The 13,214-nt window shown below is 38.4% G+C and overlaps 1 protein-coding gene across 1 annotated transcript in view; it reads left to right on the top strand.

The window, feature by feature from the left end:
- The window catches only part of MMRN1 (multimerin 1), a 50,185-nt gene extending 42,367 nt beyond the window's left edge, over window positions 1-7,818 (top strand). The window contains exons 7-8 of the mRNA XM_042812160.1: window positions 5,158-5,304; window positions 6,401-7,818. Of these exons, the coding sequence (XP_042668094.1) occupies window positions 5,158-5,304; window positions 6,401-6,822 (569 nt within the window). The 3' untranslated portion in view covers window positions 6,823-7,818. The remainder of the gene's footprint in view (window positions 1-5,157; window positions 5,305-6,400) is intronic.
- The last annotated feature ends 5,396 nt before the right edge of the window (window positions 7,819-13,214 follow it).

The following is a 13,214-nucleotide window of genomic DNA, read 5'->3' as shown; positions in this document are numbered from 1 at the left end:
ATGATGCAGTACAAGGGCAGTGTATCTAATTCTCGTTTGTCCATTGCCTGTTGATTCTGTTCTGTAGCGAATCTAGGGGCTGTTGAGATTTTCAGAGGTAAATGTGCTCTTTAGAGGCAAGTGTTAGTTGTGGTTGTCTTTTATTCAGATTATTCCATCCTCACATAAACATGAATGACTGAGAGTGTAAGGGTATTATGTTAGTTGTTATGTTAATATATTTTAAACAGTGCGTGGTTATAAGATTAAGGTTGTTTCTTTACATTATCATCTTCCATTTATCTTATTTCTGACCCTTCCATCATAATACTTTTACGTAGGAATGACCAGAATCAATGCTCTCAGTACCCTGGAGGATGAAGTACCTTAGGATTTTAAGATTGTGGTGTAATTAAAAAAAAAAAAAAAAAAAAAAAAAAAAAAAACAACTTTTTTTTTCATCTCACTTCTGACACAAACTTAGGCAAGGCAACCTTCTGTACTGAAACAATGAATAATAACTTTCAGTGGCTGTACTTTGTTTTAGGAATTGCACGCTGGAACTGAAGGTGAAGTCAGAAAGCTTGCAGTTGAATATGTGGAAAATGTTTTTTACTTTGTCAGATTCTAGTAGCACACCATTTCTGACTCCTAAAAGAAATGCAGGTTTCCCTTTCGTTTATATCCCGCAATTAAGTTATCCCATTTAAGTGTTTTGCATCTTGTGATTTAATTGTATGAGTATGATGATACAGTTCAGTTTTGTGGTCTATGCTTCCATTTTGCATTATTACTCTTTAGGTTAACAAGTACGTGAAACAGCTTTGTTGTGTTTAGTACTCTTGAAAACTGAATAGTGCTGAAAGACATATGGAAGCATTAGATGCGTCTTACTAACAAAGAATCACCTCAACAAATTTGTCAGAGTTGTCAGTCCAAGTCATTCAGATCAGTCTTGACAGTGTGCCTCCATCCTAAATCTGAGAGCAGAGCTGCAGAGTGCCAAAGGGCCTCCTATCCTTGGGTTTTGCCAAAGAGTGGTGTGAGGCGAGTTGTTTCATTTTTTAGTATCACAGATACCCACACAGCATTTGCCCCTGAATTCTCTTCCAAGGACCTGAGGTCACTAATAGCTTGGCTGCCTTTAGCAGCCTGACCTACCCCCAAACAGCACCCCGCCCATGTTTTTGAGAGCCCTGCTTCTTCTCAGGCCAGGAAAACCGTTTGGATGTGATGTTCAGGGGCGTGATTGAGTGGAGTGTTGTTAGAGTTGGGGTAGTATGGTTAGGTTGTGGTTGAACTCAATGATCTTTAAGGTCTTTTCCAACCTCAGTTATTCTGTGATTCTCAGGTCTTCTTGGGGGCTTGCTTGGCTGTGACTGGCCCTGGTTTCTGTGAGCAACTTGTCTTGCTTTGCTTGTCACCTCTCTAGGAGGTGCCCTAGCCCTGTTGTCACCCTAGATCCAGTGGGTAGCCCTTCTTTGGCAGCTTTGGCACTCCTTGCATCCAGGCTAACTAGGATGCTCAGTGTTTTTATCACTGTCAAATTGAGAGCACTAAGCTAGCCATGATGAATAACTGTAGACTGATATCTGGTCAGACCCTGTGCAGCCTCAGTGTTTTAGTGGATTTCTCAGCTCTTCCAGTCTCTTAGGGCTTCCAGTGACGTGATTGTGGAAACGAAACACTGGAAAGTCACTTCCTTTTCAGACATTTTCAGATTGAGCCCCTGGCATCACATTTTTCTATAAGGAGGCCATTAAATTTCTGAGTATTCTATTTGCTTCTAAACAATATTGTAGTAGATACTGGTAAAGCTTCATTTATTTTCTTTTTAATACTTATTTATACAGCATTGGCAGCCTATTTCCCAAAAGATTTTCTGTCTGCTTGCCCTTTCCAAAGAGTAGAAAAAACTCAGCATTAACCAGCTATCCTTGCTCATGCTGTATTGAGTGGAAACAGCAACTGCATTTCCTTTGTCTTTTGCTATTAATAGTTGCAATTCAAGTTTTTCCATTTAACTTACAGAGTGTTTCTTTTTCCTCATATACACTACTGACTTGTGAAAGATAAGATAGGAAAAGGTCTTCAACTATAGTATCTAATATGAACCTCTCAGCATTTTTATCCTAACTGGAAAACATCTGTAAAATGGGCACAGTACCTCAGAAAGGAACAAAAAGAAAAAGAAGTGGAGAAGAGCAGCATCAACCAGAAATGGTAGCAAAAGCATATTGTCCATAGCAAACTTGACAATGAACAATGAACATGGCAATTGCATAGGTTGCTTGTTCATTGGCCTCCTATTCTAAAAATCCTAATTGGCTCAAGCTTCCTCACAGCTTCTTTTTAGCTTCTAGAATCTGGAGTGTCCATCTCAGATGTTTTTAAGCAACACTGCTTCATGAAAGACTATTTAATACTACTTCAGAATTTAGTTTAACTCCAAGGTTAAATGCAGGCTAAGTTGTTTCTCCGTGGGATGGTAAAATGCTGTTCTCAGTCTTATTATTGTTTCCTTTTGTGTGGTCTTTTTCCTGTTTCTTGCCTGTATCAGGGCTGCTCCAAAAGTGATGGTATCCCTTTCGTTGTGTAGGTCCATGATGTCAGAAGTGGATGTTGGTGGTATGGCGGTAGAGGCTGAATCTTCCCACCAATATCCCATTACATGTTGTTGCTGTGTGATGGATGGCAGCAGAGGGCAGTCTGACAAAATAGTGAAGAGAAAGGAGAACAGTGGAACTGAGGTGGTGGGTGGTGCATTTCAGCACTGCTGTAGATATTCATGAGAAAGGCATGCAGGCATATTCATTGTTACAAAAGTGCATAGCTAATGGTGGTGACTATGCTGAAATAGTGTTCTGTAGGTAAGAATTTATTCTATCAAAGAGAGTTAATATGCTTTTTTAATCTATTGTAGTTGCCATGGAAATAAATAGGAGGCATTACTTTCAGACTGGCCTATGCATGCTTTGTTTATAATTCATGCTGATTAACAGGCTGGCTGCTGTGTATTTCTGGAGTATGATAGCACAATCAGTTATTTTTCTTCCTATCCCGTTCTACTTTCATGCAGTATCTAAGCTGCTGAGGATGCTTGGTAAATACGAGTGAAAAATAACTTCAATTAAGTCTGCAGCAGAACTGTTATCTAGGAAGAAAAACATAATTTCCTCATGTCCAGTTGCCTGTGCTGTGACCCCAGTAATGACAGACCTAAATTGCACGGTTACGACGTGGACATTATTTTTTTTGTTGAAAAGAATTACTGCTGTGTTTTTACTTTGTATGCTCTGTCAGTGCAAATTCAATTGGCACTACAGTGTGATTTAGCATTCTGTTCACTGAACTAAAATGTCTCACGGAAGCTGGTGTTGTAATTGTTTTCTCTGGATGGGAATCTAAAGATAACTATAGGCATTACTGAAATATCTGTGTGTGAAGATGTAGTTTAATACTTCTGTGAAAAGATTTTTGAGCTCTCATCCAGCAGTCCAGGTTTATAACAGGACTTGGTGGTGTCGGAGCTCTTTCTAGAACTGTGGTGGTAGTTTCTGTCAAATAAAATACCGTTTTATAAAGCACATGACTTTCATTTGGCAACAACAGAGGAGAAGAAAGACATGTCTTGGGGGTGTTTCATATTATGTTTTCCATGGAAATTTTTAATATTTAATATAGCCAGAATGTTGTTCTCCTGAACTGCTATGAAAAAGCCTTATACCACTCAATAATTACTGCCTAATAATTCAGAAGCACTGGAGTTACTTGTTTCTCAGTTTTGAGAGGATATGATTTGGTGAGCTCATACATATGAAGAGAGGAAGGCCATCTTCAGTGTGGGTGTACTGCAGAATCGCCTGTTTGGTGTAATTTGCGTTGCTTATGATATTGAACTTTTACAGCAACGTTGGTGGATATTTGGAAATAGAACTGAGATTATTTATGGACAAAGGACAAGTACCTGAAGTAGTCTGGATAGTATTTAGAAACTTTCATCTCCACGAGTTGGTGATTCTGACACATTAGGGTAATAATGTCATAAACCAGACAGTACATTGTCAACACAAGAAATACGAAATTTGTTTTTCGATCTGTTGAAGTTGACTCTGCCTTAGAAGAGCAGCTTTCTGTGCTTGCACTAGTGAAACCAAACCAAAGCACAGATCCCTCTGAAGCAACAGGAAAACAGTTATTTTTCTCATCAAAAGAAGGAAATAAAATGGAATAGATCAGCACTGCCTCTTCCAAGTTTTCCTGTTTGTGCAGTGTTGTCAGCTCCAAGCCTCTCAGCACATTTCCAATCTTAGCAGAGATTAATTAGCTTGTCCAGCCTATTTCTTAAATCACATGATCATAATCTGCTGATTTTCACTTGTCTTTGCTTTTGTGTCTGAGATTAAAAGTAGAACTCAGTGAGAAAGGAAGAGGGCTGAACCAGCTGTATGGTGGTCACCACAGAAATTCAGCTGTCATTGTGAGCTACTGGTGTTGGGTGCTCTGTGCTTTCTGTGTCAGGGAGGATGGATTCTCAGTACCCCCAGATCCTTATGGGAATGAGAATCCACCAAACCAAATATGTCTTGAGGACCATCTGTAGGTCTACCTTGCCTTAAATTGTTATAGAAAGGCTGGTGTTGGGAACAGTGAAAGAAACGTCTGCTAAAGCTTGGCAATAATCTGGCTTTGCTAGCTTTAAATTTTTATTCTGGGGAGAAATGTCAGGAGAAAGGGAGGGAAGAAATGCACAAAGACTCCTATTTCTTGATAGAAATGTCTTGAACTATACAATCACGGCTGTTTAGTTAATTATTTCAGCTTTTTAATGGTTCTTATGCTTGTCAAGTTAAAGATTTTGTAATATATTATCTTACTACTTGTACCCAAACCCCTGAGACAAGAACTCAGGTTTTCTAGGTATTTCTGAATAATTTTGAAACGAGCTGAGGATATGTTATGTTCAAGCAAAGAGGTAGGCTACTATATTACTTGGAGAGGATCTGAAGTTGGCCTTCATACATGGAATGTTTGCGAGTAATGCTGCTGGTTTTCTGAATTGCTTAAGAGGCTTCCCGGAATACCGAAAACTTTGGGCAATGTTACTGTAACGACTGTTTGGATATGTGCATATCGTTGCAACTTGAAGTTGTTGGTTTTTCTCCCTCTCTATTACAGGGCAGTATTCAGCTTGTGTCAGCTCCCCATGCCGGAATGGAGGAACCTGTATCAATGACAGACAGAGTTTTGTTTGTGCTTGTCGCCACCCCTTTGGAGGAATCAGTTGCAGTACCAAGCTGGTGAATGATGACTCTCCGAGCATCGGCAAGTAAAGAATTGGATAGCACAATGTTAGCAGCATGGGCCTGTGCCCCAAGGTCTAATTAGAACACATTTGCTGGTTAAAGGTCTCACATTTCACTTTAATGAGTACCAAATCAGGTAGTAGTGTCCTGTGTTTTGGTGTTGAAGTCATCAATCCCTGTGGGTAACTCACTATCTCTCTTTTTTTTTTTTTTTTTTTTTTTTTTTTTTTAATATGACAGGCCAGTGGGATTAAATTGGGTTGGCACCCATTACAATAGCTGGAAATCTCCCTGGTGACTTCTGCTGTAGGCTGCTGAGGGATGGTATGCTATAGCTGAGGGGGAAGTGAAATTAGGTCACTTGGGAATACCAGCTTTAGCACTGTCCTATAAATACTGTTAGCTACCATAATATATCTATAACATAATATATGAGATTACAGCCTCAAGGAGTCCTTTTAGGCATACCTCTGGTTTTCACTAGCAAGCCATACAGCCTTTAAAAATGTTTCAAATTAGAAATTGTGCTTATTAAGCCTAGAAAGCAAATAAATAATTTACACACAAGCCACATGGAGTGCAAATTTAATGCATCTTTTTGTAGCTGTTTGGCTGATTGTCAGTCATAACAACATATGAATAGGGAATAAAATCATTTTTACACTGGCATGGTATCATAGTGTGCATGCTCAGCTGGAAAAGAAAACATACATTTTTTTACTACCTCATTTAACATCAGGAGTGCCAAATTTCTTCACCATTTGTCTAAGATTTGCAGGGAAAATTCTTGGCTTCAGCACATACAGATGAACAATGGAAGAGATCCTGGGGAAGGGAATAAGTTGGGAGTAGAGGGAAGAAATAAGAGAAACAATAGCAGCTCTCTAAATGGTAACTTAGTATATGCAATCACAATTATACAGCACAAATGCTGTGCTTAAGTAGAACTTTATGTTAGAACTTAATTAGTCTTAATTAGTAGAACTTAATGTTAGAACTTAATTAGTCACTTGAGCCAGTAAGTTATGATTTCTGGCTGATCCAATTTACCTTTCTATAATATAAAAGGAGGAATGGGAGGGCTTTGTTTGAAACTGTTCTTTATTCCTTTCCAGATTTTTCAAAGGGATCATACAGATATGCACCTATGGTGGCCTTTTTTGCCTCTCATACGTATGGGATGACGACTCCAGGACCCATTAGATTTAACAATCTGGATGTCAACTATGGAGCTTCATTTGCCCCAGCAACTGGGAAGTTCCATGTTCCATATCTTGGGGTGTATGTTTTTGAGTATATCATTGAATCATTTAGTCCCCATGCCTCTGGATATTTGGTTGTTGATGGAACAGACAAACTCAGTTTCCAGGCTGAAAACATTAACAGCAACAAATACAATGACAGAGTAATTGCTGGAAATGCATTATTGGAGTTAAATTATGGTCAAGAAGTCTGGCTCAGACTGGCAACGGGTTCTATACCAGCCAAGTACCCACCGGTCACTACGTTTAGTGGTTACTTATTGTATCGTACCTAAATCTCTCATAAATGTAAACATTCACCATCAAATGAAGCACCTGGCATATACATTTATCTTTGCTTTTAAATATTTCATTTCTTTCACAGCAATAAGTTTTTGAAATTAGCTAAGGAAATGGCATTGGCATTTCAAGTGTCTACTGCGCTGAATTCTCCAGATAACTTGAGCATGCTTCAAAGAGAGTCCATAGGTTGTGAGCATAGGAAAAATAAGCATCTTCCTTTTGTAAACACAAGTCAGAAGCACAGATCTAACTGTCCTATATTGCCATTGGATAAACAGACAAGGAAGCTGAGAATCAGTTCTCAAGAACAATCAGAGCTTCTTTTGGTTACTACTTTACAATGTGATTGCACACCAAAGGAGCTGGATAGATTTTGATGATTTGAATGATGTATTGCTACTTAGCTCATTGTACCAAGGGGTAGTCATGTACAGATTTTTTTGCAGAAAAAAATGTTTTCCTCAGTTTGCTTGTTATTATCCACCAGGTACCCTGATATATCAGCAATCAATTGATTCAAAATTTGACATAGAACCATTATGCCAAGAAACATTTTTTTTTTTTTTTTTTTTGTATCGCAGAAAAAGAATCTGAGTTTATGTGCTGAAATCAGAAATAAGGTGGTCATTTTTAGTGTTGAATATCATTAGTCATAGGAAAAGCATTACACTGGACTTGGTGGAGACTTACTCATGCTTAATGCATTTAAATCACAGCTGGATTTCCTTAGGAGACATCTTTTTGAGGAAGCATTGTTGTGGGGGCTTTATGCACGTGTTGGTGTGTATTTAGCCTATAGTACACAACGCTAAATGAGATAACCATAGCTGTCCTTTCTAAGTTTGAACTCTATAAATCACTGATACTTGCTTATTTCTGCTTTATATTCACTGACAAGTAAGGGAGGATGAAATTAATTATGAACTTCAGTCTGCATAATCTCAACTGTGATTACTGAGCACCAAACCAATTAAAGTATTTTAACTCTATACTATGACTGCCTGTGTAAATCATGTGTCACATTGCCTCAAAGGGGAGCAGTTTGAACATAACTGAATAAAAGTAAGACAACTGCTTTTTTTTTTTTTTACATACTTATTCCAGAAAATGCTACCCCTAATATATGCAAACTGGGAAGTGTAGGCCGGTAAAAATCTTAAAATGAAGTGGAAGTTATTTCTTCACAAAGAACACCAGATACTATTGTTCTGAACTGATGTAGTTCATCCTCTCTTTCTCTCTCTTGTGTGCTGAGTTCATTAAGTAGTTTAACCTTTAAATGGTAGGTCCAGTCTTCATGCTTAATGCTAAGAGAATCAGTATTCCTCCTGTGATCCTTCTGGAGCCCAGCCTGTTGCCTGGGGTTTGACTTAAGCTGAGCTGCAAGGTTGATTAATTTCTTGGGAAGTTGTTCAAAGTGTCCTGTAACAGCAGATGTGATCAGAGATTTCTGCAGTCTTTCTTCAAAATTAAGGCTTCTCTTAAATGCTGGAAAACACAAGGGAGGGCGTAAAGTGGTCTCACTGTCTTCTCTAATCTTGGGTTTATCCTGCTATGGAATAGGAATCACGTTTGACCTAGGGAAATACATACTGCCTACTGCAAGCCAAGCTGTCCCATTGCATTTTTTTTTCTTTTTCCTGAGCACAGTGATCCAAAAGAAAGCCTCTTATCATTTTTTTTTTTTTTTTTTTTTTTTTTTTTGCTGCAACCAGCATGTTGGTTACATGTCCAAGGCTCATTTGCTGTTCTCAAAGGCTTACTGTGATTTCAAGGGAGATGATGATGTTATATTAAAGCCCATTTTTCTGAAGACCTAAATCCACTAATTACTTGTTATTGTATCTTGTAGCATGTAAGTACTCAAAACCATCCTATTTTTTCCCGAAGGATCTGAAATAAACAAAACTACTATTCTAACTGCAAATTTCACTAACAGGTTGGAATGTTTTTCTGTTGCTTGCATTTTTGTTTCGGATTTTTTTTGAAGCCTCAAGTTCTTTCATTTTTTTGGCAGGTGGATTCTTGATATACCATGACGCTTGGATGAGTATGCTACAGATCTTTCTACTGTTGAATACTGTATTTTTACGTAAACGCTCAAAGTCCTTGATAGAACACTAACTCAGCCTACCGTGTCATTGAATTTTATCAAACTTAATGACCGCGTGCTAAAATCCCCCCTTGTATGATTTTGTCATTTTAATGTGTTTAGTCTTCTTTATTCCTGCTGTGGCTATGGCTAAGTGGCGTGAAAATTACTCTGCAGATGAAATTCAAATGACCCAGCAGAGACTGTATGTCTATTTTAACTTGACTTTCTTTGCCCTTGCTGCTCTTACCACTATATGGTACAGGCTTGCTCCTTTCCACTCTTTTTCACCGATAACCAGAAATTTTCTAGGCCATTTTATTGCTTTTTCTTCCTCTTTTGCTGTTGTTGTTGTTGTTGCTGCTTTGTTTCCTCATGGAACTCCTAATTCCTTATTGGTAGAGTAAAAACTCTATTTCAAGCTGCATCTGTAGATGCAACACAGGAAAATCGTTTCCCTAATTCAAAATAATACTGAAATTTATGTTCATTGTATTATTTAAATCACAGAAGAAATAATCTTTTAGAAATGTAATAAATACACATAATACTTTTTCATACTGTGCAGTAAGCCACAAAAATATTTCTTCAGATGTACTAAAATTAAATGTTCTTGGCTTTGTTTTCAAAAAAATAATATTCTGCACCAGGAATGTAGGTTTGCATTGGCTGCTGAGGCTTATTTGTGGGCCTGTGGCCCTGAACCTTGTATGCTTGGAATAAAGAAGCTCATAATATTGTAAAATAACTGAGGATCGCTAAGATGAATCAGCCTACCCATTATGCAGACAATTCTAAATCTATCAGTCTGAAAACCCAGGAGAACTTTGTAGGAATCAGCTAGGAAAGGTGGTTCCTGAGGCGTTTTGTCACTCCGCTGCTTTCATTTTCGCTGTCTGATTTACATTCCCTAATAACAACAGGCTGCAAATCTGGATGTTTATCACTATTCACAGACCCAGTAAAGGATCACAAAGCTATCCTGAGACTTTGTACTATAGAGTGAAAGGTGTTCTCTTTATTTGGGGGACTCAATAACCATGGCAACGTTTGGTCTGGCTTGGCTTTGACAAGCCCATCCAATTTACTCCAGAGCCTGCATTATCTTTTCTTTGCCTATACCAAGTTATCACTGAATACATTCCCCAACTGCTCCTATACTTAGCATTCTTGTTAAGATCAGCAGTTTATTTTCCTTGTGTACCTTTTCTAGTTGAATAGACAGCAAAGCTCAGCTTCTTTCCGGCTTATGCCACATTCCTCTTTTAACATGTGTTTGCCTGGTGCTGTTGTTGTTCTCTGTCCATACATCTGGGGTATGTTTGTTCAGTTGTTTTTTTCTTGGATAGCAACATCCATGTTTCTAACAAATGCAAAGAAAGATGTTTATTTCTGAATTTAGGCATTGATATGAACTTGTCTACTAGAAGCAACGCTGCAGCTAAATCCCATTAAAATCAGTGAGAGTAGGTTAACAAGTGCTTTGTGACTGTTGCAAAAGAAGATTTTTGTAGCAGTAGTGTTTGGGCATGTGAGCAGATGAGCTCAAAACAAGTTTATAAAAATAAAATGCAAAAAGACACTTTATATGAGGGGAGATCGTCGCAAGTTGCGCGAGAGGAGGTTTAGGTTGAGTATCAGGAAAAACTTCTTTACAAAAAGAATGGCTAAGCACTGGAATAGGCTCCGCAAGGAGGTGGTCGAGTCACCATCCCTGAATATGTTTAAAAACCTTTTGGACATTATGATCAGAGACGTGATTTAGCCAAGGGTTGTTAGAGTAGTATAGTTAGGTTGTGGCTGGACTCGATGATCTTTAAGGTCTTATCCAACCTGAGAAATTCTATATTTCCAAGCAATCTGTATACAAAAATTGTACCCCAAAGACCGTAGATTTACGCATTTTAGTAATCAAGATGAAACAACTGCTTCAACATTGTACATGATACTGAACTGCAAACACAAATTGAAAAGATCAGCAAATAAAATAGAAAATGGTTGCGGATAGGCTAGCAGCTCTGTGGATTTCATCAACCCTTTCAAGTTGTCAGATGTATCGTGGAGTTAACAAGGCCTGCAGTTTTCATTTAGTTTTAATTTGTTAAATTCCTCTTTGTATGCTCAGCTGACTGCTAGAAAGCACAAGGCCCAGGCTACCGTTCCTGTGTTTGGGTGGTATCAAAAGGAGAAGATTTCTTGAGTTATGGTGGAAGTCTTTGTGCTTATTAAATCTTAGTGTAATTATATTTTCAGCAAGTTCTATAAGAAATACAAGTATTTATCACAGCTTTGCATTCAAAATGTACATTCAATGTCTAGTTCTAGTCATTTGCTATTCGCAAAGCTGTCATTCTCCCTTTTATAAGAGAACAGGAATGGCAGGAGAGCTGTCAAGAGCGACATTTAATGAAACACTGTCTTTAAATGGGACTATAGTCAAGAGTGCTTAGAAAGAGAACTTTATTATCAAGCTGCTTTCTTGTTGAAGTTGCTATAGACATGTTACAGTGAACACACTGACTTGTAATGAACTTCCCTGCCCTGCTTAAATCTGTGATGGTTGCTAAATGAAAAACAGACTTCTGCATTCATGTATTCTATGTAAACAAACTGAAGTGTTTCTATTTATTGGGGAGGTTGCTGTAAAAAGAACTCTTAGCAAAAGCAAGTTGCAAACAGAACAAACCATAGCTGTTTACAAACAGTGGACAAATGCTTCCAGAAAGCTTACAGTTTGGATCTGCAGAAGTTGCATGCTATGCATATGATCTGAAGTGCTCAGTAATTCTTTATAATTACCAGAAACCTTTTGAATGGTTTGTAAATCCATTAAAGAAAACCATTATACCTCACATCCACACAGGTATAGCATCATGAAGACTTGGTTGTCTCAGATGAAACCACACTTATGACACTAAATGTGCTAAGACATTAAGAGCGCTCCCTAAGTGTGAATACACTTCCGTCTTATCTAGTGTCAAAATCAAGGTAAGGAATAACTATTATGGAAATATGTGTTTAAGAATGTATTGTCATTAGATTTTGCAGTGAACTGCTGAGACAGGCTTTAAAAGTTGAATCACAATTTCTATAGTTTTTCCCAATGCATTCGGGGAAGATGAAGGCTACGAAGCCAACTCCTCACTGCAATTCTACCAGTTATACTGAACTTGTAGGGGGGAAGGAGGATGCCCTTCTTGGATAGAGAGCAGTAGCAGTGCCAGTGTCATGACGAGAATGTTCTTAAATTCTTGAGCTTTTGTGGTTATGGTAGTAGGTGAGGAGAGCTGTCTGTGAATAAATACTGAACTGTGTGTGTAACTCTTTCCATCTAATGGATTAGGGCTACATAGAGCTATGTGTACACAGCAGGTACTTCACTGCAGTGGTTGCTGAAAAGAGTTGAGATGCTTGACAGAAGAAAATTAACATTTACAGTGGGCACATAAAAAGCCAAAGTACCAGCAACGTGCCTCACAGTACTGACAACTTCAGAGCTAGACTCCTGCTCAAGTGAAGCCTTCTTGCTTGTTTCTTGTTGTGTTTGTACCTTTTCATTTTCACAGCACTGTAAGATACAATCATGAGCCCCACTGCCTGAAACCAGTGTGACTGTTGCACACAGCAATATCTGTTTGTTATTTAAGTAAAGTGTGACCCCAAGAAGTGAATTGCAGTAACTTGCCCAGAAACTATCTGGTGCAGTTGTAGATAACTGGCTGCAGGATGAAGTGTTGCCTATAACTAGTTATACTGCTGCCTTTCTAAATTGGAAGTCTCTTGCTTCTCAACTGTTCAGTAAAATAATGGAGTTCTGCAGTAGAAGACTGCGTCAGAGTAATCTTTCATCATCATCCGATTTGCTACTTTTCTTCTCAATGCAATTTTCAAAAGTGCTGACAGAACATCTTGGTTGCAAAGCAGCTTCCCAGGTAATGCTTTTAATGAGAAATTTTTGTTATTGTTTTGATCTTTGCCCAGCATGATGACTGTCCTTGGCAGAGCTATAGCAGAAGGCATGTGCATATGTATGCTGAGGACAGCATCCTACCAGTGCTGATGCTGTTGGACTTGCCTCTTCAACCTCACAGAATTTATCAGAGAAGTTCACCTCTGCACTGCCCAATACTTCTGCAGTACTCCAGACCTTCTGTAGTGACAACTAGTTCTGTGCTTGTAACTTGCTTTTTTTTTCTTGCTGGTTCACTCCAGATACGTTATGAAACTTCATGAGGGCTTGGTTTTTACACCCATGCTCTGAGTTTCTGTGTTTCTTTCAGGAGCAGGTACAAC

The sequence above is a fragment of the Centrocercus urophasianus genome, unplaced genomic scaffold (genome assembly GCF_019232065.1).
Source record: "Centrocercus urophasianus isolate 14NV4802_14NV808 unplaced genomic scaffold, USGS_Curo_1.0 seq_13, whole genome shotgun sequence".
Taxonomy (NCBI): Eukaryota; Metazoa; Chordata; class Aves; order Galliformes; family Phasianidae; genus Centrocercus; species Centrocercus urophasianus.
The sequence above is the reverse complement of the archived record's forward strand: the minus strand, read 5'-3'. Positions and strand labels throughout refer to the sequence as shown.